Source organism: Mauremys reevesii, linkage group 2 (assembly GCF_016161935.1).
Source record: "Mauremys reevesii isolate NIE-2019 linkage group 2, ASM1616193v1, whole genome shotgun sequence".
NCBI lineage: Eukaryota > Metazoa > Chordata > Testudines > Geoemydidae > Mauremys > Mauremys reevesii.
In genome coordinates this window covers 188,769,188-188,796,364 of record NC_052624.1, presented here as the reverse complement: position 1 = coordinate 188,796,364, position 27,177 = coordinate 188,769,188, and the positions used below count along the sequence as shown (strand labels likewise).

The window sequence follows — 27,177 nt, the reverse complement described above, 5'->3', positions numbered from 1 at the left end:
TACAATTCAAAGTCTGTGTAAAACAAGTAAAATACGTTCAGCTTTTAAGCATTTCCTAACAAAGCATCTTGTGAATGGTGTTTCCGTTCCATAGCGAGAAGCTCTCATGCTGTAGAGTTTGGATTTATATGCAAACTTGGCCAAAGATGGGGATGTTTGGATTTGGGTTTCTAGTTTTAGCACAGCCCTCTTTTTCCAAGGTTGTTCCAGAAGAGTGCAGGAGACCTGTTTTACACAAATGCTTCCTCCTCCTTTCTCATCCTGCTTTTTTCCATCTGAGATTTTATCTTCAGGATAGAAAAGGGTTCTCTCTTCTCCCCCCCTGCCTACGAAAAGGGCACAGTAAGATCTTTTAGACGCAGTAACTAAGCTTTCAATTGTGATGTCATAATACAGCCTTCACCTTCACATCGCCACATGAAACCTGCATATTTCCTCTTTGTAAGTGAATGGTGCCATGTTGTTAAGCAAACTGACAGCAGAATTTTGTTTTTGAATCATATATAAAATATGCTCCCCTTTTTTGTCATTTTGTTTATCATTAGCAGCCATTATAGTTTCTCCCCAGTGGCAATTACACTGATATCACCATAACTAAATCAGAAACGACAGTGCAGCAATTATATTATGTTGACTGGACATTACCTAATTTTTAAGTGACACTATTTTCCCATCAATGTGATTATATCCCTTTCTAATAAATAATATAACAGAAGATCTACATAATGGAAAAATATACATATTAATGCATTCCATGACAAACACGTTAACGTGCAACTTTACATATTAATCTCAGTAAACAGAAATCATGTTTACATTTTCCTCTTCACACAGTATCATGATGACAGCTTGCTGCCATTCTGGTTTTATTCCTTCCCTTCCTTGGTATATGTTCCATTGCCTGTGGTCACCCTTTTGGTAGCCAAAGAGGAAAACAGGTCATATCCATCTGGTAAGAAGAGAACAAACAATGCTGCTGGATAACATAATATTATCGTTCCCTTCAGTGCATTCAGGTCTGCGTGAAGGGACTTGAGCATGTGCAATAAACATATGTGTGTGATAATGAGATTGGTGGTGGAAAGTCATCTTGAAAAGACAAGGAGCAATTAAGCTTGCTTACTTACACAAGTTAGAATGACAAGATGCCATTGCTGGCCCCACTCATCCATATAATAGGTTCTTCTTCTCTGCTTAGCTATATTGGGAGAAGCATCTCCTGTCAACTTCTGCCATGACTCCACCATAAAACAATCTGCCTTCCTCCCTTTTATATACGGTTCATTCTCACAGTCACATCAGTGTCCTGATTGCAATTGACTGCCTGGTAGCAAACACCTGAATTAAAATACTTTTAGAATTCAGTGCAAAGTCCTCATTTAGATGAATGTTTATTTGTATCAGTGTACTCTCCTGTCCAATTTTAATTGAATACTTAAAGATGTCAGGGGGTATTGTGTGCTGGTTTCCCATAAGCATTTATTAATGCAACGTGTTGAGTCAACAAATAATGCACCCTCTCTTTGCCATGTCTCAGATTTAGATAGGATACCTTGGATGCTATTGACAGGGTGAGGGAATGGTAAAACAATGAGAACGTATGATAGTTAGTGCTAGATAACATTGCAGGAGCCATTCGTATTCATCTTGAATGGAATGATAAAGCCATCAATTAGAGAAATAGCCCTCTGAGTACATATCATTGAAAAGACGAATAAACAGTATATATAGAATTCACTGTGTGTCTGGATGTAGATCTGAGTAATCTGTAAACCCGGAAGCCAGAGAATGGCACCCACAGTTATACTAATCCTAGATTGTGAAATTTACAAGTGTTTCATCCATTTTTTTAAGCAACTTGATCCTTTCAGAGAATGACAGTAGATGTAACTTGTACTAGCCATTCAGGCAATGCTTTCTCATTGAATTTGAGGATACTGTGCTTCTCCACGAAAGCATATTTTGTGGACACTTCCCTGCCCTAGAAGAATGTGAAGAAAGAGGTTCTTTCTAGCTGTTGGCAGGTCTCTGGGATGTAATGGGTCCCTAAGTCTGCCTATACATATGCAATTATAGCCCAAATCTATAGCAAGGAGCAGACTTGGCAACCACTTACATGGCACTGTTTCTCATTTTCAATCTAAGTTTCTCTCATTGTCTCTGGAACCTTTGATTTTGCCCCCTCCCCCCTCTTTTTTTTGTGGTTACTTATCCATTAGTGCTATATTCTAGAAGCAGGACAGAACTAAAGCTAAAGAACTACCTTTATACTGAAGCAGTGAATTCCCAGCACTTGTAGTTTCCCCTCTTATCTTGTTTGGTTATTTTCCCTACATTATGAAAGTGAGTATTCCACTGTAAGGGCCAAAACCTGTCCTTAGAGTTATGTGTAGGCAGAATTTCAGCAGCAGCTGTATGAAAAGGATGACTGTAATAAAGAATCAATAAAGAACACTGGGAAAGTCTGATTAACATAGTGTTAAACTGTTTCATATTGCCTCTGAAGACATGGGAATAGGACATCCTTTCTGAAGCCTGTTTCCTATATATGTACTGTGTTTGGTCATTCAATCCCACCATGAGAAGTTTTCCCTTCTTAGGATCTTTTACTAGGATGGTACCTCCTGATCATAGTTTGTGAGTATGGAATCTACATTACATGAAATTGGTTCTGCCTTTTCTTAGTGGAATCTAAAGGTCCTCCTTTCTATTTAACTCAATTTCTCTTTTGTTTCCTCCACTGCAGATGATCATTAATTTTTTTAAAAATATATTCTAACAGGCATGTCACAAAAAAGACAGTTATATTGAAAATGGGTTGCCAAAGCCTAGGAAGATCTGTCAAAATACTTCTCATTTCTTAAAGTACTTGGAAGGAGTTCATGAAATTTGGTGGGCTTCCTACTATTGACAGTATATAACCTAGTGAGGGAAAGCTGGCTGTTTAGTGGAACAGTAGATGAAAGAAAATCTGGGGCCTTCTTTCGCCTAGATCTAAAAGGATAAAACAAGTGACAGTAGAACAAGGTTCTTGGACACACTTTGCTCTGGGAAAGAATATTTGATTATCATTCAGACTGTAAATAGTGGGATAAAACAAAATGTTTGTCGTCTGCTTAATGAGACATTGTTAGGGCACCCTTCCCTCTAATCCTCTTTCCTGGCCTGATGCAAAGGTCAGAATCCAGTGGATGAGAGGGTATAGAGGATACTGCTGGGAAAGCATAAATCAGAAAACTGACTTAATTACATTGTTTATTGCCTCTATAGGTCCATATGGTTTGACTGGTTATTTTAGGATACCTTGTAATTTGGAGATCCGGTGCACAGTCACCATAAATGCATTGCTATCCAAAGCACTGTTAATAATCTAAAGTTGGCCGTTAACATTGCAGGAGCCCGTGTCTATAATTTCAGTGAATGACCTGAATGACTCCGCAATGAAAGACTGAAATGTCACTCTCTTCCTTTACTTTGTGTGCCTTGAGCAAAGACTGCTCCAGATTGTGTACATTCGCTGAGGTCCAAATGATGAAAGGGCAGTGAATAAACTTAGGCTCATGCTCTGCTAAATCTTCCCAGCTCTGTCAGAATAATAGCGATGGGGTGGGGGGCGGGAGGAGAGGGAGAAGGGGAAATGAGGAAACAGACATTCTTTTCCTGAGCTTCTTGAATAGTGCTTGGGCCTCCCCTCAACATGCAGTGTGCAAGGGTAAGCCCGACTGCAGGCAGTCTCTATTGGGAATTGGCTCACCCATGCTCTCTTGTTGCCAGCTGCAAGTAAATCAAACAAAACTCCTATGGCCAAAGCGAATGCCAAAGCAAATGGTTTCCCATAGCCAGAGTTCAAACTATCTTTGTAAGTATTTATGTTGCACCCATCGCTGGGGTTTCTATGTGATAACAGAGTTATGTGAAGTAAAAGTCAGGCAGAGTGACTTACACATTTAATCCTTCCCTCTGATCATGCTGCTTGAGTACATAAAGAAAGAATTATATTTTTTCTGTTGAAGTTTCATAGGCCATCCTATTGATATTACTGAAGTGACACAAATGCAGAGAGCTTGCTCTTAAGTTTCTGATTTTTATCATGAGTATTTTACTCCTTTGCTGTGTTGGAGCCCAGTTAATAAAATCTGGGCTCCAACACAAGAAATGAGTAAAATACTCACAGTAAAATTAATAAACTTCAGTGTTTGGTTCTCATTTAGAAACTTGTGACACTTTTACATATCTTCACTGGCAGACAGGACCATTTCAGAGTGATGATCAGTTTTTGCATCAAAATACACGATGTTGTACATTTAAAGGAGAAACTGTCATTTCTCTCTCACACCCACACATTTAGGGGAGCCAGATGAGAGGGAATGACACTGAAAATGCCTTTATGCAAAATTTTGCAGAAATGCTAGATAATTTCACACACCTCTACCAATAAAACCTCTTGAAGCAAGTGGACCAGATTCTTAGAATGCACAGCACATATTTGCATGGTAACATTATTGAAGTCAATCAGACTATGTGCATAAATGCTACTCAGAGCAAGAGTTCAAGAATTACTCTGCTGTCATCCATTCCATTGTCTTTTTCTCCAATAGATGTGGTGATATCAGGAAAAATTCCTTTCCCTGTGCTCCCTAGAACTAATATGACTGTGAATGAGGCCTATCCTAATATTAGAGGGGTAGCCATGTTAGTCTGGATCTGTAAGAAGCAAGAAAGAGTCCTGTGGCACCTTATAGACTAACAGACGTATTGGAGCATAAACTTTTGTGGGTGAATACATGCATCTGATGAAGTGGGTATTCACTCACGAAAGCTTATGCTCCAATACGTCTGTTAGTCTATAAGGTGCCACGTGACTCTTTGTTGCTATCCTAGTATTATTACAAGTCTGGCTTGCAAGCAGGGCTTAAATTCAGCCAGAGCTGTCCGGAATGGAGCTCTGGTAAAAATTTTCAACCCCCTGGAGTTTTTATAGCATGTTGGGGGAGGGTGGACATGGGGGGCTCTGGGAAATACTCTATAAGAATTTAAACCCTGTTTGCAGGGGTGAGAACTATTTTCTGTTCAGTTTGGATACTGTAGTTGTATGATTATACAATTGTGTGGAGAAATTGGAGGAAACCCAACAAAGAATTACTGTGTCCCTTCGCCCTTTATGAAGGCAGGACCAGTGTTTTTGTTGAAAGCCCTTGCTAACATGTGCAAGTGGTATTAAAAGTGTGTAGGTGGGGTAGTGATGTTCTTTATGCTTTCTGGTCTTCAGTTTGATTTGCTTCTTTTGTTGTAATAAACAGTGTACTCTGATCTTACCTATCCCAAACCCACATTCCCCTTAGTAGTTAGGTGTAGCCCTCTCATCCCCCAAAACATCCTTCTCTTGTCTCCCAAACAGCTAATCCTTTATAGAGCTTCCTCCTGAGGAATCTGATTAGCCTGCAGTCTCCATCCCTGCCTCATTAGTGAAAGAGGAGGGGAAAGTCAGGCTGGGATTAATCCCTAGCGTGCCAGTGTCCAGGAGGGCTCTGCATGCTGTCACAGGTTGCTTTAAGCCAACAAATCCATTTCCAAGTGTAAATACAGAGAACATATAAAAAGAATTCTGTAACTTCTAGATCCCTGGAGAAGAAGGAGGCTTGCTCCAAAACATGATTGCATGTGCCATTGCTGTTTGTTGTGAAATGTGTCAATGGAAAAAAGTTATATTTGCAGGGGCGGCTCTAGGCATTTTGCCGCCCCAAGCACGGCAGGCAGGCAGCCTCCCACAGGCGTGCCTGCGGACGGTCTGCTGGTCCCGCGGCTTCGGCGGACCTCCCGCAGCATGCCTGCGAGAGATCCGCCGAAGCCGCGGGACCAGTGGACCCTCTGCAGGCAAGCCGCCGAGGGCAGCCTGCTGCCCGCGCGGCGCCGGCAGAGCGCCCCCCGCAGCTTGCCTCCCCAAGCACACGCTTCGCATGCTGGAGCCTGGAGCCGCCCCTGTATATTTGTCCATGTGAAGTTGAACATTTTGTTTGTTATGCATGACTTCAAGGAGGAAGGAAGCCACAAGAAGAGTGTTAACAGTGTGAGTGCTCAGAACCACGTGTTTAGGAAATACTCCTGTTGAATTTAGGACAGAGTTTTCTTATGTTGTCTTAGATGTGTGATTAAAATGTTCCTCTTACCACCCCAAAAACTCATGTGAGGTGAAGCATGGGCCTTGATTTTCTCCAGTTAACTGAGCAGCACTGTCCCAAATGTCTTTTTTTTTTTAAACCCCAACTGAATAGTCTACCACTTTCTCTCCAGCATGCTTTATTTTGAGTCCCTTGCTCACTTAATAGAATTCAGGATTCTGGTTCATGCAGCATGAACCAATGCTTAGCTAGTCTATGCAACAGCAATTTCAGCATGTTGAAAAAGAGGGTATTTGGCTCCTTCTTTGCTCCATGACCCACAGATTGTGAGTGTGGAATCTGTCTGCTTCTCACCAAAAATAATAAAATAAAAGGCAAGGCAAAAGAACAAGCCATCACTCTAACCCACAGCTTTAAGAGATAAAATTGAAGAGACAGCACATGAAAACACCTAAGTTGAGCTTGTTTTTTATTCACCCCCCCACCCCCGTGAATAAGAGAACATTGCATGTTTCAGTCAGAAGTAGTATCTGTTTGTTTAAGGTGAAACTGGAGCTGCGTCATATACATTGGCCACAAATCTTGTCAAAGTCTGTTGCACCACTTATATGCAAATCAAGTGATCTGTGGTCCACTGGATTTAGGCACATTGAAATACAGGGACAGCTGATCTCCTCAGTTAACCCATATCTGCTTGTAGTAGGAAATTGAAAACCTTGAGACATTCCTTCTGGCTGCCTTCCCTGGATGCTTCTTTTCCAGAACACCTAGTTTCTCTCTCCAATTTGAAAAAAAAAACATTAAATTTTCTGTTTTTTTTTTTTTTAAAGTTGTGGGGAGGGAGAATTAATCTGTCTCTTACTTTGAAGTGAGTTCTGGCAACAGCGATGCTCAAGAATTCACGTATTTTCTTCTTTTGCAGCATCTCTGGACAGGACCCTCTTGCTATCCTCTTCTAATCTATTTGATGATACTTGCATGGTTTTGGCTGCTGTCACTATAGTAGTGACAGCACTGGTGACCGTGAGCATAAGACAAGCCTTAGCTTTTGCAAACTGTCCTGAGGGCAAATTTCTCAATAGCTTGAGGTGAGGTAGGTCTGGGTCAGAGCTGGTTTCCTCCAGCAAAGCGTGTGCGCGCGCGCACACACACGCAAAAGGACTAATTTGCTTCTGACCCCAGTTTCACACCAGTGATTCCTATGGAGTTACTGATTTACACTAGCACTGTATAACAGCACACTGTTTCTGCTCATCATGATAAAAAGCCCACCCGGACTAAACTCCACTTCCAGTTTACAAAGAATAAGAGGGAAAATAACATGCTGTAATTTACCTACTTTCTTCTGGCTACTCGTGGTATGCTTAGCACAAGCAGGAAGAGTGCACTATACTAACAGTATGCAGAGGTTACTGTTAAAATTATACAATCCCAAAGGGAACATTCATTACAGCTTCAATGAGGGATTACACATAGGTGTCAAGGGGCAAATAAGCCAAACATGTTTCCGGCATTACCCTTGTTTAACATTACAGGCTTTCCGAACTCTGGATGCAAACAGATTGGCTGCCAGAAATAGTCATTCCAATAATCCCTTGTAAATAGAGAAATACGGTCATATGTTTTTGATTGTTTATTTTCCGGGTGACAAGAAGACATGACAGACAATGCATTTCTGTGGAATTCTCGAGTCTTGGGTGGTTGGAATCACTTGGCTTTCAGCCTTATGCCTCAGAGCCCACCTGAGGCATAGTGTAATCAGCCAGAACTGCACTGTATGGCAAGTCTTACTGCTTATAGAAACTACACAAATTTCCTTTCCTTCTATTTCCTTTGTGAATTAGCCCCTTAAGGGTATATTTTTTCAGACAGCGTTTAAGAGGTCTGTGCACAAATCCCATAACACATAATGAGATTTATGTGCCTGTGTACATTCTTTGACTCATTCTGAAAATAAACCCTCTGATGTCAGAAGTGACTTGGCCTGGTGCATTCTTGTTACGACCTCACTACAGTCATATTTGTAGAGGATAAATATTTCCCGCTCATTTCCCAGAGCTCGTCCATGTGGCAGTATGGTCTCATGACCATTCTTCTCTTTGGAGGCTGAACCTGCTGGGGGCTGTGTGCCTTCCAGAGGTGCTCAGCGCCCTCGGCTCTACCTCTCATGATCAGAAGCAACATGATGCAAAATGCCTGGTGACACGAAACTAGAATTTGAAGTGCGCTTGGAATGACCACATGATAAAACAGTCATGTTAAGGAAAGCTGCACTTTTCCTTACAAGCAAAAATTTTTTGTCCAGGGAACAAATGCCCAGGGACTCATTTTGTCCCCTATCCAAGCCCATATACACCACTGCAGCAGTGGCTAGTCATTGGGACTGTGCCCCAAAGGGCCTGAGAAGAATGCCTTCATGCAGACACCACATAGGACCATTAAGTGGCCCTACAGCAGCCCTTTTGCAAGCCTCAGTAGGGGGCAGAGCCATAACACAAAGTGCTACAAAGATTCTTGGCTGCTCCAGATTGTGGAGAAGCCTTTGGGAGGCTGCCATAAATCAGTGCTGCCCCTGGCTGGAGCCAGAGCAGAGTACAAAGGTAGCTTAAAGCCACTGTTGTCCTGCCTCCATCAGGGCTGCACAGTGCCTCCTGGAGCTACTATTATTGACTAAGTATTTAGTTCAATAAAGCCAACTTTTTAATATAACTGCATTGCTGAAAATAAAACTTGCATTTTTGTAAATAGATCCAGATTGCATTTATGTCCATAATAAAGAATGATTTTTTTTATCATCAAAGGAAAGAATGATAGTAATTGGGTGGGGGAGTGAAACAAAAATTAGAAAACCAGCAACCAGGGCGCATCTATGAAACAAACTATTTCGTACCTATTCAGTATTTATGAAATCCTTATTCTAATCCAGAGGGAAGCAGCCAGCTACAGCTGGCAGCTGTTTTTTTTCCTTAGGCCTGGGCTACACCAAGTTTTTGTGTTTGTGTCAGTAACACACAACTGACAGTTAGTGGTTCCTGTCCTAACTGTGTAATAAAGCTCAGCTTCTATGTATACATGCATCAGGGTGTATGTGAGAGAGAGCAAATAACAAGGTAGTTGAAAAAATTAGCAACTCCTTCTCATCAGTTATGATGCAAACTATCCATCCACATCCAGTGAACGTGAAGGGGTTAAAACACTACACAGGTACAGATCCTGTGGCAATTACAAATGTTACTGAAATAAAAGCCAGAAACAGGAAGCCAAAAAACAGGTCCCTAAGGCAGGCATCTGTCTTAAATGATATCATTTGTCAAGTTTCCAGCATCGTGTGGTTGTGAACACAAAAAGAAGTTCTGTGTTACACTAAGGACGTTACATACTCATTAACTGGAATGTTCCTGAAGTACATAACACAGGATTTTCATTTAATAAAAAGCAGCTACTTGCCACTGCACTGTATATAAAATAAATTCTAGATACACTAATCGCCATTCAAAGATGTTCTACCCAGTTTTGGACAGGGTGTTTTTTTTCCCCTCTTGTCTTTAGACCACATTGTAAGAATTTTAAACAGAATGTGTTATTGCCACAGGTTAAAAACCTTTTTAGAATCTTTGTATATCCTCTGAGATGTGGATTTTTGTGATGATGAAAATTGAAAGCACTAATGCTGTTATAAGAAAAATGACCTATAGGGACATTTACTTATTTTTTTCACATAGGGTAAAAAAAAGTAGTAAGGGAGAAAAATATAAGAACAAAATTACTCCTCTTTAGCTGTTTCCCCTCCAAAAAGAATAAACATAATTGTAATTAATTAGTATAATCCCTCTATTTATCCACACACTAGTAGCGCATTAGAGTTAATATACAAGCTCCCTGCTCACTCACTGCCCTGCCAATGACCTTAAGCCTGATGTGGAAGGAAGACCACTCTCCTTAGACTTGAGAAGTAATTTATCCACCATGATTGTTCAGTCCAGGCCCTCTCTCTAAAACCGAGACTGACAACTGTGTTGAATTATGGATGGTACATTTGTAGTGTGTACAATGGTATGCAAAGAAAGGTGCTGAGACCATCAAACTCATTGCATTTAACATTGCAGGCTGGGTTTGTACAATGATCTGAGAAAAGACAGAGCCCTTGCTGAGTTGTGACCCTCCATTTTAAAAATATATTTCTGAGATTGTGTCTGAATGAGAAAATAGTCTTGTTCACCATAAATAAAAACAGTTGCATGGTTTTTCCATTTGTAAAAACACATTACATGAGAATATTTTTAGTTAGATTTTATTTTACCTGGGATTTTCCCCCCTCTCCCACATTTCAGGATTTAGCATATCCCCTCAAAACATAATAAATTTCTATTCTTTAGCTTAAGGGATCCATCAGTTAAAACGTTAGTCTTTCATCTTTATTACCCTCCCATTAAAATGAAAGAAACCGGGACTCACTTCAGTTTAGAAGAAGCAATTTAGTTGGTAATGTCCTTACTACGCACATCTTTACAAAGAGAGAAAGTGCATTATTGCTTATATTTCACACATCTATCTGCATAAGAAGCAACTAAACCTTTCAGACACATACTATGTTAAATTTAATAATATTCTTTGATTAGATTATTTTATTACAACATTTTTCCATTACTAGTCATTTCCCATACACATTTACATTCATAAAATCTGCAGGTTTTTGTGTGTGTGTTAACTCAAGGCAAAGATTTTCTGTTTTGCCACAGCTGTTAGATCTGAAAGGGACAGATTAATAACTAACCACCACATTGGACTGGGTTTTCTTGTACATTGCAGCAGTAACCCTTTGCTATAATGAGGACACAAAGAGCCTCACATCAGGCTGCTCCTCTTCTTCATAACTCAAAAGCATCACAGTGGCAATAGCCTCTAGTGCTATTTGTCTTTAGTGCAGTTGTGACACTTCGGCATGATCCATAATTTGGCAGCTATTTACCGTGACATTTCCCTTCAGTGCAGCCATAACATTCAGTGAAGCCATTATTTGGTTCCATTTACCATATAAATTGTATTGTTGTGCATGCATGCTAGAAGCTACATTAGGTACCTGAAAATGAGTAAATCTTGTAAAATAGATACTAACGGCCATTCAGCAGTGGAATTTCTTTACTCCTCAGACTGAATGAGGAAAAAAAATAACATTTTCAAATACTGTTTCAAACTTTTCCCTGAGCAACTGTAATTATTTGTATGTATATGACATGGCAGCTATACTTGACCACTTATTTAAAAAAAACCAACAAACCAAAACCCATGAACCATTAAAAGCTATAACCTGCTAGCAATCTAACTTAATTCAAAAAGGCATTAGGAGATTCCAGCATGGTAATTAAGTATAGAGCACCTCTGTAAAATGTGCTGAGGGGTACAGACCTGTATATACAGTAGTGTGTGTGTCAGACCTGTATATACAGTCGTGTGTGTGTGTGTGTGTGTGTTTGTGTGAAGCAGCATACAGCCAGCCCTTCATTACATTTCTTTGTTGTTTTCCATGGAAGTGCGTGTGTGTAGGAAGGGAGAACTCTGTCATTAGCCTCAACAAGCAATCTTAGGTTCTGTCGTAGCAAATTCATTTAGAAAGGTAAAATTAGGATGTAGCACCAGCAACTACAGCTTGATCAGTTGCTATTATTAATATTATTATTTAAATCCCCACTCTCTACACATAGTATACTTAGTACTTCCCAGGCACATGTATTATTATTTTTAATCATTTAAGTCCCCACTGTGCACACAGCTTTTAATACACCTTTTTTTGCAAGCATATTAAGTGTATTATTATTAATCCCTTGCTGTGAATCTACGGTATTTCTTTTCCTTGTACATTCAATGTCCTATCATTATTTAAACCCTCACTGTGTGCATGCCATATATATTCTCTTGTCCATCTAATATTGTAGCATTATGTATATACACCACAGCTTGCTTATCCAAAATGAGCCTTATGCATACTGTAGCGAGTTCACAATACATACTTTTGAATAAAAAAAGAAAACAGTGTCTATGTTCTCACATCTGAGCATTATCAGCGGTATCAATAGGGAAAAGATCATTTGTATGCCTCAAATACCTGCATTTTTTACAGATAAAGCTGCTCTCTTCAGTAATCTAAACCAACCAGTAATAACTTATCTTTAAAAAATAGGGAAAATAAAGATCCCTGACTATCTTGGATTCATTCGTGGAAGAACAATCATACATATCTTAAGATATCTCTTTAACATACTGGAGAAGCTTGATAAAAATGACAAACCTATTGCTATAGCCAACATAAACAAAAGTCTTTAAAATCAGTAAACAGGGAATTCAAGTTCTACATATAAAGAAGTTGAACTTTGGTAATAATGTTACAAGTGTATTGAAGTGCTGAAGAGTAGCCCAAAAGGTACAATTAGAACAAACACAATTAATGTCACGTTTGAATATAAATATAAGAATGTACCAAAGATGCCTCTATTCCCTCATCATATTTGTATTAGTGATGGAGCTTTTGGACTTACTACTTTTCTAAATAATCTTTAGTAATTTAACAGTTTATGAAATACTCGATGTTATATATGCACATGGTATACTACTATACATAACAAATCTTAGGCCAAAATGTTCAGACTGGGATGACTAAAAATAGGCACATAAATCTATTGAACTTCAGATGATCAGCACCTCTGAAAATCAGGGCACCTATTTAGGTTACTACATATGGATTTTGGTGCACAACTTTAGTTACCCGATTTCAAAATATTGTTCTTCATGACAGACTGTTAACAACTATGGTTCCTTGTCTGGACTTTATCAGTTAGTACAGATCTGAATTGTTTTCTGATACTTCTATTGCCCATAGATATTAATACTTTAACTTTTTTTTAAAAAACACTAGAGAGGACCAGATATGTTGGAGTAAAAATATATCACGTTAGTACTCTCTGACTGGGGTCTGATCACATAAGGTTTTGAGTGCCCTTGCCTTTATCTGGCATCAAGGAGTAAAAGGAGTAGGAGTAAAAACAAACCCATCCCACCATAGTAACTAGCTAGCAGCAAGCCACATGAGGAACCCTAGAATGTCCCTGTAGAATAATCTAAGCTTGATTTATAAGAAAAAGCAAAACAATTTAAAATGCAAAGACTGACACCACTCTTCCTTCTGAAAGCAGCAGAATTGATACCAACATTCAAAAATGGCAGAAAAGCAATGATTCTTTGCTGGATACTAATCTGTTAACCAGTAATAACAGATGTAAACTATCATATTACAGTGGGAATGCAATACTAAATCATAAATTGAAAAGTGATTTAACTTTTCTGTGGGTTCCAGGTATGTTAGTATAATTGAAGCATTTACATAACATAGGTTACTTTCAAGAAAGCTAAATCCTATGTGCACAACCAGTCCTGATTATTGCCCAAGATGTAAAATTAACCCTGGATTTTTTTTTTATTTAATATGGGAATGTCCTATGATCCAAGGGAACTAGAAGTTTATCATCAGATGCCTGATCTTGTGAGATGCCAGTGCTCTCAAAGTCCATTAACATTAAAATTCTCTGACTTCAATGGGTGCAGCTGGATCAACCCCTAAAAGTGTAACTACTGTAATGAAAATAAATGTACAGTAGGTACAGTATAAAAGATTTACTGTTTTGGAAAATGTTTCCACGTCTAGGTTTTATTCCCATTTTACGTATAGGTAATAGCACCTCTTCAGCCAGGAATAACTTTCAGAACAGAACAAACAATTTAACTGAACCAACTGTGTAAACCAGGGAGTCTCAAACTTCATTGCACCGTGACCCCCTTCTAACAACAAAAGTTACCACATGTCCCCAAGAGGGGGGACTGAAGCGAGCCCTGCTGCTCAGGAGGGTGGGGGGGGGGGCAAAGCCCGAGCCTCACCACCCTGGGCAGGGGGGCCCTAAGCCAAAGCCCAAGGGCTTCATCCCTGGGTAGGGGGCCTGTAACCTGAGCCCTGCTGCCCAGAGCTGAGGCCGGGTGGTGAGGCTCAGGCTTCGGCCCTGTGCAGTGGGGCTCGGGTTTTGGCTTGGGCCTCGGGTCCCAACCAGTCTAACGCCAGCCGTGGCTACCCCATTAAAATGGGGTTGTGAGCAACTTTGGAGTCTGACCCACAGTTTGAGAACCGCTGGTGTAAACTATTCCCTACTTATGTTGTTATTTATACATGATGTGTATTGGGCCCAGAGAATTTATACAAATTACCTTGCTCTTTGCCATAAGGCCTACACAGCAGCAATACTAAATCATAACTACTAACTTTGCTATGAGAAGCTGTACCAAATATTCATCACTGTTTTAAGTACATTATAATATACTGCACCTCTATGGAAGAGCTAATCTACAAGAAGTGTATCAATATGAAAAAATACCACACACACACGGAGATAGCTTTCTGCATTTTATTAAATTGTTAGTACAAGTAAAGGACCTCAATACATGTAAACACAATTTAGAACTAAAGCCCAATTAGCCCATCTTGTGTGTTAATGGGGAGAATAAAGGGTAAACAATAAAAATAATATACACCACAGCAAAAGTATAAGATGACTGTTCCAAATGGTAACCAAAGGCTTGAATGAAAATGGCAGGGTTATGTGTAGTTGCAAACTGTAATTTTTTATTTTTTTTTTAAATTGTGTTCCCTCCCTCCTCTTCCCCCCACCCTCCATTTTTCTGCCATGTTAGAACTAATGGATACATTTTCCATATAGAACATGTCATGGTATCTGATCACCATGCACAAAATAGCCATAATATCATTACTGAGTTTGCAACCCAAAAAAGTAAAAAGATCATTTTTAACTTTGGTTTCCCAGAAATGTCAAGGGTTAACAAAGCATCAACAATATGAAAGATTTTTTAAATCACAGGATCTAAATTGCTGAAATGATGCATATGAAATGTAACGTTTCCAAACAGGATTTAAAAATCTTATCAAAGAAACTGATGGATCAGCCTCTGCATCATCATTTATTCTAATTGCCCAGAATAATGTTCATATCTAGAATTAGCCTGAGCACCACTGCCTGTAAAAGTTACAGAATCAAACACAAGCATATTAAGTCCTTGCTACAGGCACTGGCTAATTTTTTTTTTAAATCAAAACTTTTTATTAATTTAATACAGTTTTAGTATACTATCATTTACCAAGTTTTTTTAAAAAAAATAAATGGTTTCTAGTAATTCTGAGGCATAAAGTGCCTATTTTCTCTCTCTCTTGATTTATATCATTGTTCTGTTTTTACAGCTTACTGTTGACAGAGTTAGGTAATTCAACTACAATTTTTCCAATGTTTTTTCCCATGTACATATAATCTACAGCACGGAATACAGACTCCAAGCCAGTGAACTTGCCCTCTGGAGACATGTCTCCAAGGTCCACCTCACAAACCAGTTCTCCACTTTCATACATTGTGAGTAAGTGCTCCATAGCCATTTTATATTCAGAAAGGTAATGGTTCAGGAAGAAACCCTGGATGCTGGCAGATTTCTTCAGCAGTTTTGCTGGCAACATTTCTGCTTTAACAGGCTGAAGGCCAGTAGGATTTTGATAGCCAGAGATAAACCCAATAACTATCAGGCGCCCTTTGGTAGCTAAGGAGTTGACAGCCAAGTCAAACATCTTTCCACCAACAGATTCATACACTACATCCATACCTTCTGGGTAGTCCCTTTTAATAACAGCACCAACATTTTCAGTTTTGTAGTTGATGGGATGATCACAGCCAATGGATTTCAGAAAACCAGCCTTTTCATCACTGGAGCAAGTTCCAATTACATGGCACTTTGCCTTCTTTGAAAGCTGCACAGCAAACTGGCCTGTTCCTCCCGATGCTGCAGTCACTAAAACCTTCTTGCCTTCAGACAACTGTCCAAGCTCCTTCAGACTGATGTATGCTGTAGTGCCACTAACCATTAGAGTAAGAAACTCAGGTTTCACAGAGGGTAGAAGAACTGCTTGTTTGGCAGGCACAACTGTATATTCAGCAAAAGAACCAGGTGTCATATAGGCCACAGCTTGGCCTACTGTGTATCTGGCACTAGCACTGAGGCCTAAGGCTACCACATCACCAATACCTTCAAAACCTACATCAAACGGGGGTTTAACTGAAGTGTCATACCGGCCAGCTGAGTAGTTTATGTCAGATGCATTAATGCCGATAAATCTAGAAGAAAACAAAACTTTGTTAACATGCTTGCTTTGTCAAGTACTTTGCCATGTGAAAAAGCATCCACTTAAATTTTCTGGGTAAGATATAACAATGCATATTCAAATATACCAGTAATTAGAAAAAATGTTCACCTCATACTATTAAAAAAAAAGTCTGTATACATAGCATAGCAGTGATTTTAATCAGACTTTTGTACCTTATGTTTCTAATATTGTAGAAATTTTAGACACATTTTTAAAAAATAAGACATTTTCCACATGGCCATTTTAACCAAAATAAGCAAACCAAAAATAATTGTGCATGAGACTGGAAAATTAAAATTAATTGACCACTCTACAAAAGATAGAAAAACAACTCTGTGGAATAAAATGTGTAAAGTGCTAAATATGTTGATTCTGGCAACAAATTTACATTTCTGATTATAATAATACTGTTAATGACTAACGGTAATATTAAGTATAAATGTCATCTGCAAGGTCATTGATCATAATATGTTACTGAAGGCAAGTTTTTTTTTTTAAATGATGGTGTGACTATAGGAAATTAGCTAATTTCAACCTTATTAAAATATTTTGCTTTATATCAATTACTTGCAACACATCATAACAGCATTGTACAGAAGGACTGAAATTGTAACAGAGTATTCAATGTTTAGAAGTCCTATTGATCTAACAGGTGAAAAAGAATGCTGATGTTTTCAAAAAACACACACATATACTAAACTTGATTAGCAGTAAAAGATAATCATGGTATCACAATCTACTTTAATTGTACAGGCAATATTTTACTAACAATATTTTTCCATGTCAATGTAGCTCATAACTAAAATACCTTGCTACAAAAGGGGAAAGTGGAGGGGGAGAGTCTGTTAACTAGAAAATGTCAAGAAGCTTCCACATGCAGCAGAAGAATCCCAGATTTTTACTACATGTGGAAGCGATAATCTAAAGATTCTAGAACTTGGTGTCATATGAAAAGCTGTAGAAATATGCAAACAGAGTAATTTTAACAGTCAGAGTTAGCAATATTTTCAAATTGTGTGTCTGAGATTTTAAAGTGCTTACACACACAGTACACAAAGAAATGAGAAAATGAAAAAATGCTTTATTTTGATTTTTCAGTTCCTTATACTATGGAGAATCTCAGACTTTCACTAATGTAAAGTGTGTATCATACACACACGGTCTATTAATATAAATATATATAATATACACACAGGCGGAGAGAGAGAAGAATGTGACTTTTGTTGCTTTTCTTAATTCTGCATTTAATCCCCTGTTTAATTGTAACAGAATGTCTACATCCTATTTATAGATAAAAAAAATCTACCATTCTTCTTTAATTTACATAATTCTCATGTCCCATTCTTAAAAAAAAAAACAAAAAAAAACACACCCCCCCCCAACAGCAGCTTCCATAGCAAAACGTGTCCTCAGGACATTGGAGAAAAATGATCAGAAAGCCAAGGCGCAATTGGTGCTACAACTCTGCATTAGATTTTAAAACCCAACGTTTAGCAGTGGGGTTTAAAAGCAGAGAGATGGTTATCTCCTTCCTTTCCCTCTCTTATCCCCCTACAACGATAACCTTCAACCCATGGATTTACCACCTCTCTTCCACTCCCAGCCAATTTACCCCTGAATTAGCCTCCTTGCCTGATACAGACAGAACCTCCCTCCTGGTGCAGAAAGCCTATTCATGAACCTTTGATTTTTGCACTATATGAAACAGGCATCCCCTGTATGCACCCTAGAGAGGGGAGGAATTTAAAGTAAAAACTTTTCTCTCCCACCCTTAGCAGTCCCATCTTCTTTTCACTTAGCGTCGTTCTTAAAATGGAAAGAGAGGGACAGAGCAAGGCAGGTAAATAACCGTCTAAAGCTGGAAACTTTGTGTGTGAAGGGGAGGGGGGATTGGAAGTACTGCAGCTAGCCAGATGTCTGGTAAACAAGTGTCCTCAACATGCTGCTTTTTACCAGAGAAAATGCAAATCACTCCCCATCTCTTCTTCTCCCGGCTCCACCAGCAGCTGAAACGTGTGAGCGTGAGAGAGGACGATGCAATGGCAGATCTCGGGGAAAGACACAGTGCAAAAGAAGTTGGTGCTTGCCTAGCACCTCCCCACCTTTTATGGTAACCGTAATAGGGGGAAAGTGCTAGTGTTGGCACCAATAGGAATGTGATGTCTCAGCGGGGCTTCGGGGGTCGGCCAGGGACTAAGAGTTGGGGCACCTCTCTGAGGACACTCCATCCCAGCACTCCCTCCCTCTGGCTCCTATTCTCCACCTCCTTCTCCAGCACTTGGCCACTTGCAGCTATCCCTCCCATGCAAAGCTTTCTGTGCAGATGCGGATGCCTTTCCATCTCAACTGGGACTGGGGTCTGCATTTATTCGGTGGCTGTATTACTAAGGGATTCTGAGATACGCACAGGTCAGCCTGTGGAGAAAACATTTGAAAGACTGTCCTCTTGTTCGCGATCCCTGCATTTTCCATTTAAAAGGGGGCTAGGAGCCTCAGCAAAAAAATAGATGATTAGGAGGAAATAAAGAAATGCGAACTACTATATAATGTGTACGAGGCTTGCTGGTAATATTTGTTACCAACCCCCCCCCCCCCAGTCTTCCAAGCTGCCTCTGCCATGTGAAATGATTCTCTCGGGACTAGGGGAATCATTATTATTAATCAATATAGTCTCTAAGCTTGCTAAAGTACTCCCCACCCCACTCCTTTTTCTCAACCCACCAATATTTGTATAACTCCCATTTGTGTTCGCATATAGGTGGTTTTTTTTTAAAGGTAGTCTCCCTAAATGTCCCATATGCAAAAAATGATCAAACCACAATGTCGGGATTAAAACATATTGTCTAAATCCTTTTCAACCTTGCCTGTCAAGGTACTATAAGGGAGATGGTTTGCTGTGCTGTGCTCCGGACGTTTTCAGACCCTTTCATTTTAAGCGCAGAAATAAATGCAAGATCAACTTCCCAACTCGTGTGTGAGAGAGCGAGCCGAGGTGGGTGTAGCGGGGGAGTAAAGGATTGCACTCTGTGTTTGCAGGATGCCTTCAGAATTCTTTTCAAGTGATCTGCCTCTTTTAATTCCCAAATTTAAAATGTCTTTGTTGTTTGACTAAGGAGGGTCTGGTGAGGGCACCGTCTTTCGCTATTTTCAAAATCTGAAGCGCTGAGACACGGAACCAGACTGGGGCTGGCTTTTCCCAAAATAATTACACACTCCGAGTCACCCGCTTTATTTACACGGAAGCGTGCTGACCCCCTTAGTATTGTTTATTATAAAACCCGGACGAGCCCGAAGGAGGGGTGAAAATGCTGCTTCTCGAACCAAAACAAAACGTAAGAGACAGAAATTCAACACAAGAGCCTTCAACACAGAGACAAAACAAAGTAATGCAAACTAGGAGCGCAGAAGAAAAACAAAATTCTCAACCCAAACACTCAGCAGAAATAATCCCCCACCCCTCCCACTGTGATCCGCCAAACCATGAATCAAAAACTTTCCCCCCTTCCATTTCAATAAACTTTTTTTCCCCTATTGACTTCCACCTCAGCAGAAAATCGTTACAAATATTTTGGAAACGAAATAACCTGTCACTCCTTTACAAAAAGCTCGAAAACATCGCATAACTTAAGGGAAACCTGGGCTTTTGTCTTTGAGTCGTTCGTCTGCAATAAAACAGAGGCACCTTCCCCCTTTGAAAAATAGAACAAATGCACATAAGAAGCGTAAATGGTTATGTTAAGGATTCTATTCCCCTTCTCCCTCCCTCCTTCACCCGAAAGAGAAAGTTTATTGTTTTAAATCGATTTCTAGTTTAAAAGCATTGCTCTGAGAGTAAAGGCTATGATGGATTTTTCTGCTAAGAACTAAGGGAATCATCTTGGGTTATTTTTCCACAGAAGGAAAAAAAAGGGGGAGGGGGAGTTCCACTTAATAGAAGAGCATCTTATTTGAAAAATCAATAAATACAAGGACCCCAAAGCAGTTTTCCACCTTATTCCCCCAAATCCAAAAGCAGATTTTACTGTGGTGAATAAGGATTGTTTTGCATAAAAAGCTCGAAGCAATTAATACTGTTCATGGGCGTGACTGGGACTAAAATGAACAAATCCGCAACTGCACCCTTCAAACTCAAAGCATGTATTGTTTTGTTTTTAAGATCTTGTAGGCTTCTACCGACTGTAAAATGTGTTTTTAAGAATAAATATAGCCAGGGACACATTTTGTCCTTTCGGGATGGGAAACAGCTTCCCCAGGATAGTACAAAAGGGGAAAGGGGGGCTTGTTTCCTGCTGCAGCTTTCAGGAGGCACAAACAGAGAATATATATATGGATGTGATGTGAAATTCCTCAGCAAATAATAATAAAGAGAAAACTCCGCACAACCCCAAACAATACAAAATGTTTTAACTCCAACCTCAATTGAGTACTTCCCCCACTCCCACCCCTTTTTATAAACTGATCTGTGTTAAAATACAGTAACTGCCTGGCTGAATCTCTGGACCAGCTCCTGCTTTCACTCTGGGGCGAGCTGAGAGCCTCAACCCCACCACTCTGAGGTGTGCACGTCCCTCTGGCACCCAGGGAGCCCACCCAGGACCGAGGGCGGGGGAGGGAGAAGGAAGGAAGCGTTACACTGAAAACAAAATAAATTACATGAATAAATTTTAAAATTTAATAGGAAAAGAGGGAGAGACTGTGTGTGGTGTGTGTGTGTGTGTGGGGGGGTGGATTAGAGAACAACGACGTAACAACCTTATCATATCCAGCTAGGCAGGACTAAGACTTGCTACATTTTTTTGTAGCTGTTTGTAGTGTAAGGCAGTCGGGTCCCTTCCAAGAAAAGGAATTTAACTCCAGCCTGATGCGTTTCATGCCATTATTGTTTCAGGGCCATTCCTTATTAGATGCAGCAAGTCAGTTCTTTAGACCTCTCTCGCTTTTTCTAACTCTCTCTCAAAAATCCTATAGGTTGATGGCAGCAGCGGATTAAAGTTTTGTATGAATCTTTTTCAGTCGCAGGAGAAGTCCATACCTCTCTCTTCCGTGTGCAGGTATTGCACATTACATACATGATGAACCCCCCAGTACACACAGAGAGATTAGCTACAGATAAGGCACACAAACACTTCTATTAAACTTCCAGTTTTGATCTCACGTCTGTTAGTGTATTTCATTATGCACTGTCTTTAAACAACCAGTTCTACGTATGGACAAGGTTTTGTTAGACAAGTCTTTTAAAAACAGGTTTCCCCCTTTCTCCTCTTGACAGCAACAATTAAATAATCTTCCATGGGGCTTCTAGAGTTCCAGCTTCTACCAAGGAAAGTTAGACCTTTAAAAGCCTTCCTTTTGTCTTAAGGAACGATACCATCTAGGCGGGCACCAATAAAAACAAATAAGCCATTTGGGGAAAGGTACATTTTGTCCCTACAGTCTTCCTTTTATTGGGAGCTGACCAAGAAGCTTGAACGGACAGTACTAGCTAGCACACAATTTACTGCATATTATGTTAAGCAAAATGTCACATCTTTACTTCCTGTGTGACCGTTTCGTTAAAAATAGCCAACAGTTTAGAAATCCTACTTCCCACACGAGACTAACAGGGGTAATAAACTTTCGAAAAGATTGGAAAGGCTTATGCGGCTTGTTAAAAGCTTATGGCACACCGAGAAGCTTCTCCTTTCCTGGTTTTAATGTTTGCATTTCAGGGGGAAGAAGAGAATGGAGTGGTGGCCAGGCGGTTGAAGGGTGACAGGGGCAGGAGAGTAGCACTGACAGACTGGGTCCTCTGCCTTCCTGTTGATTCATATTCACTAAAGGTTAGTGACGTGGAGGACTTGGGGGGGGGGACCCCTCCAGACACACAGCCTGTGTAACACAGGGAAACGTACTCACGGTTGTACACATACATAACACATAAAACAATCATTGGTGTATGGTCTATCTACACTTACACACTCAGACCATGGCTATAAATAACACAGTCACAGAGGCAGCCTGTTATATATTAATGTCACGCCGACATTTACATGGCTAAGACAGACACACACGCTGGTGATTGTATGTAAATGTAACACACACACACCTGGGAGGGACTTAGAAATCCTTTTCTGGGTTTTCAGTCCCTCCTGAACACTTGCTTCACGTGCAGCTTTCTGTTTAAGATCATGCTGCCCTTTCCCACCCTTGAAAATGGCTACTAAAACAGTGATTTGTGAGGCTGTGTTCTTCCTCCGGGGTAGGAGAATAAATACTGCTTGATCAGCTGCATTTGTAAGAAAGAAGAAACCAAACCAAAAACAAGCACCTCAAAAGATGCAGAAATCCCCACCCTCCCCAATGCATGGGAGGAAATGATTGTGGCATCAGACATACAAAACAAACAACAACAAACCAACAACAAAATCAAATTATCAGGCGCCAGATGGCAGCTGGTACAACCTGATAGGATGACAGAGCAAGAGAAGGCCACAGGAGGTGAGAAGTCAGAGGGAGTTTGAGCAGGAAAAGGGCTCAGACCCCAGGACTAGGACGGAAGGTAGGTGAAGAGAGGAGTTGCAACGGGGCTGAGAGGGGAAGGGAACTCACCTGTTTCTGACAAGAAGGTCTCCATCTCCCGGGAGTGGTACAGGCGCGTCCTGCCGCAGGGCAACAGCCTCTCGGAAGTTTGAGCTCAGCTTAGTCACCACCAGCTTCTTCATGGAGCTGGGGATAGACGAGCCCTGGAAATCCAGAAAGTGACGGGAGTAGGACATGTCCACGATGGGCCGGGGCCGAGCACCACCAAAGCAGGACCAGAAGGGACCCTCCAGAGGACACAGCCGCCGCCTCCTCCAGAACCGAGATCCCCAGCACCTCAGCAAAGCGCTGCTTTTTGTATTAAAACTCATTTCCAGCCTTAGACCTCTTTCCCACCCTCATCACCCTCGGGGGGGTGTCCAGCTAAGAAGATTAATCGGACAGCTTGCAAAACTCACCACCACCAAACTCACAAGAGGAGACACTCTGACTCTCTGAACATAGCTATTTGTGTATGTAAATAACGTCTAATGTAGCAAGCTGCAGCCTGTCTGCGTCCTCCCAGCCCAGCCCCTCCACAACACGGAAACACCAGAGAAGCAGCAGCACCAGCAAGATGATCCCCTGGAGCTGATCTTCATTTACCGTCACTAACATGAAACAGGAACAAAGTTCAGCCTCCTAACACCGTCCCGCCTGCAAAGCTGCTGCTGCAGCAAAAATTGTGGGTGCATGTGTTTGTGTGTGATCTGCAACAACACAGAAACACATGCATGCCTCTGTATAATATAACCAAATCTGATCACCGCAGCCAGGGATTTCTTACTTTCAGTAAAATACAGAGTTGCAAGATTTTCCGTTCAAATTTTTGCTTTAGTTTGCATGCTGCATTTTAGCCAGGGATTTATAATATATAAATATAAAACCATGCCGCGTTCCCATGCCCCTAGTTTATAAAAGACGGATATGATCCCTTTAAAAAAGTTGAAAGAAAACACGAATAAATTATCAGATCAATAAGGTTAGAATAGTAAAGAGAAGTTGCAGCTAATCTTCTAATGTTGTTATTAGGAGCAGCTGGGGAGCTGCAGGCTGCTGATACAGGCACCGCCCCTTCCGTGCGAAACATTCACTTCCTCGCAAGGTGGTACAAATCAACCCAGAGCCGCTAGCAACCACTAGTGGATACAGCACTTAGATTTGGGGGAGAATAAAAACACTACGATTTATGAAAGGATTTAAAGCATCTTAAGGATTTTTGTGTGTGTTCTGTCTATAAAGAAAAAAAATACTGCTGATGTCCTTCTAGGCGGGAGACACACACACACGAAATGCACTCTATAGCCTCATGGATTTTATAGCTCTCTATAACCCGTGTACAGTTAAAAGAAACAGTGGATCCTTCCCCCACCCCCTTTTAGCTATGACATTAAAAATATTGCTATATATTTATTTTGGCCAAAATATTTTTTCTACTCCCCTGTATCTTTAGGAGAGGATTTTTAAATCAACTTCTGCAATGCAGAATTACTTTTGGGAGAGTATTTATAGGAAATCAACTGGGAGGTCAAAGAACTCAAGTAAATGTTTTGATAGAACTGCCAGTCTGTATTTGGTGATGGTGGAAGTTAATTTAATAGAGCTGTTGCAATTGTGTAGGAAGAATCCATGTATAACTCACCTGGAATTAACTCCATCATTTCAATATGCACAACTCATTTCTTAATAGCATGGTATTAATAATTAAAATCATAATAAAATCACCTTTTTGCCTTAAAGGAAGAAAAGTTATAGCTTCAGGTGTTTTCCTTTAGGAATCAGTATGTAGTTTTAATCTTCTTGCCTTAAAAAAGGGGGAAAACACCTGTTCTTGCAGTTAACAATATATGAATCTCTAGACATAAACTATGCAAAATCTATTAGCAGCATTTCATATGCTGCAGTTCTTGCTCTGCAATCTGTTGGTGTTTTAAAGTAAGGGAGACCTGCAATCTCTCACAAATCATCCTAAATTCAAGGAGGGGGAATAATGTTTTTGTGTGTGCCAAGACTAGGTAGCATCTCTTGCTTTTTAAGTTCGCCAGAACTAGACATCTGCTTAAGTTAAATCAGCACATGCGTCTTGCAGAGTACTTTAGCAAGTGGATTATAATAACAAAACCCTCAATGTGTGCCTCACATGAGAAATCTTTTATGCTATGCTGTATTAAGACTTCTTTTTTGTCATATTGTTTAGCTCTGGAAAAAAATGAAAACAAAGCAATTAAAAAGATTGACAGGTATGGGTTTGTGTGAGACCTATTTGTAATTGTCAGGGTGACGTTGGCAAGAGGAGGAGGAGTAAAAAGCTGAAGCAGGAAAAGCAAGCTCGATGTGTCTGTCTATCAGTTGAGACTGTCTGAAAGCTCTGGGATCTGAATGTGTGTTACATTTCAGTGAAAAGAGAAGAGAGGGAGAGTGGATCTCTTTCTCTCCCAGGAGTTTAAAGGGGGAAAAACAGTTCACGTTAATCTCTCCCACCCAGTGAATATCTTTTCTTTTTCTCCCCCTTTGCACACACTCTCCGGGGTTTTTCTTGGTTTTGGCTTTTTTTGTTTTTCTGTTGCAGATCAAGATCAACCAAAAAAATCCATGATAAAAATGTGTTTGAATTATATTTAGTATCAGAAGAAGCTGCGATCTGTGGAGGAAAAGAAAGGGGGGAGCAAGGCAGAAAAGTAGTCCTCTCCGGTGCTGACACTGTTTGATCTGTGACTGTTTGGAAGGTGGAGGAGTGACTGACATTTCCCATCCGGTGCATATGTATGTATGGGGACTTTACTCATTTTTTTATTTGCTTTCTTGCTCTAAGACTAAGTGCTAAGAGGAGAAGGAGAGACTGGATCGACCTCGTTTTTTGCACAAAGAAAAAACTATTATCAGCGCAATAATAATAATAAAAAAAACGCAGAGAAAGCCAACAACACCACCACCACCCAAATCCACGAGCTTGAAACAAGCCAGCGAGCGAGAAAGTTGCGCTTTGAGACTCTTTGATCTTGGAGAAAGGAGGGGAGGGGGTGGGGAGTGACTGAATTTACCGTCTCATCGTTGCAGCTTGCTTAGTGCTCCACCGAGAAGAAGTGATTAAGGGAGGGAGGAGAGGGGGAAGAAAAAGAAAGGGGGGGGGGGAGAGAAGGAAAGCAAGAGAATGGATTTGGGCTGAAGATTGAACTGATCCAATCTATTCATTTTCCACATCTCTCCACTTGCATCTTCCCTGCCGCTGCTGCTGCGAGGACTGAAGAGCTTTGTCTTTTAAGGAACTTAAAAGGGGGAGAGAGAGAGCGCGAGCGAGGAAAATTAACCTCGTCAATGAAAACATTTCCCGAGCAAGTTTTTGGAGTGGCGGCGGAAATTGGCAACCCTGTCACCAGGCTGTGGCGTGCCTCATCCCACACCCCCCACCCCCCTCCCTCCACACCCCGCTTGCAGCGCAGGGAGCTGACCTGGGGAGGGGGGACCCAAACCAGCCAAGAAGAGAATCCAGCCAAACTTTTTTTTTCTTCCTCCCCCCCTCCCATTCCTCCCTTCTCTCCTCCTAGGCGGAATTAGAAGTTGAATCCGCTTTCTCTCCCCTTCCTCTCCTTCCCCCCTTTTTTTATTTGTGTGTGTGTGTTTGTTTCTGCATGAGAAGAGTGGGCTTGGAAGAGGAGTCCTGTGCGGAAACTCTCCAGCGGCTGCAGCGGAGGAGGAGGCGGAGGGCGGCGGCGGAGGCAGCACCAGCATGCCGAGGAGAAAGCAGCAAGCACCCCGGCGCTCTGCAGGTAACACCCTCCTCCCCCCCAGCCACAGCCCCTCGCACTTGCAGTCTCTCGCATTACAGAGGCATAGGGGAGCAGCGAGGGCAAAGCAGGGGAGGGGTTAACCCAGCAAGAAATATCCACTACTAGGCAGGGGGAGATTCTCGATCGCTGTCGATCGCATCCCAGATTTTTAACCCCCCTCCCCGCAGGGTTTTGTTTGGGGTGGGGGTGGGTGGGAGAGGGTTAAAACCATGTCTCGGCGGGGGAAGGAGGGAGGCTGTAGTTTCTGTTTCTTTGTAGGGAAAGAGCTCGAGCGATCGGCGTAGTTTCTGAGGTGTGTCACTCAGATCCTGTCAGCCTCCATCCTCTGTGCTGTTGCCAACACGTTTAGAACTGGAAACTTCATTTTGTGGCAGTTCTGTATCTCTGCATGTAGTGTGGGGTGTGTGTGTGTACAGTGTGTGTGTGCATGCTGCACAGCCTATTTCTGTATACAGCATAGGAGAGGGAACCT

General features: G+C 40.9%; 2 protein-coding genes across 2 annotated transcripts in view; one reads left to right on the top strand and one right to left on the bottom strand.

Annotated features, from left to right (window-relative positions):
- Positions 1-27,177, top strand: part of TSHZ1 (teashirt zinc finger homeobox 1) — an 84,515-nt gene that overhangs the window by 3,938 nt on the left and 53,400 nt on the right. Inside the window, 2 exon segments of the mRNA XM_039525638.1 lie at positions 22,068-22,178; positions 26,555-26,684. Of these exon segments, the coding sequence (XP_039381572.1) occupies positions 26,645-26,684 (40 nt within the window). The 5' untranslated portion in view covers positions 22,068-22,178; positions 26,555-26,644.
- On the bottom strand, positions 14,550-23,966 carry ZADH2 (zinc binding alcohol dehydrogenase domain containing 2). Its single transcript, XM_039525639.1, has 2 exons — positions 22,948-23,966; positions 14,550-16,330 (listed from the first exon to the last, which is right to left on the bottom strand). Exons 1-2 carry the CDS (start codon positions 23,247-23,249, stop codon positions 15,406-15,408), a joined length of 1,227 nt encoding a protein of 408 aa, XP_039381573.1. The 5' UTR covers positions 23,250-23,966; the 3' UTR covers positions 14,550-15,405.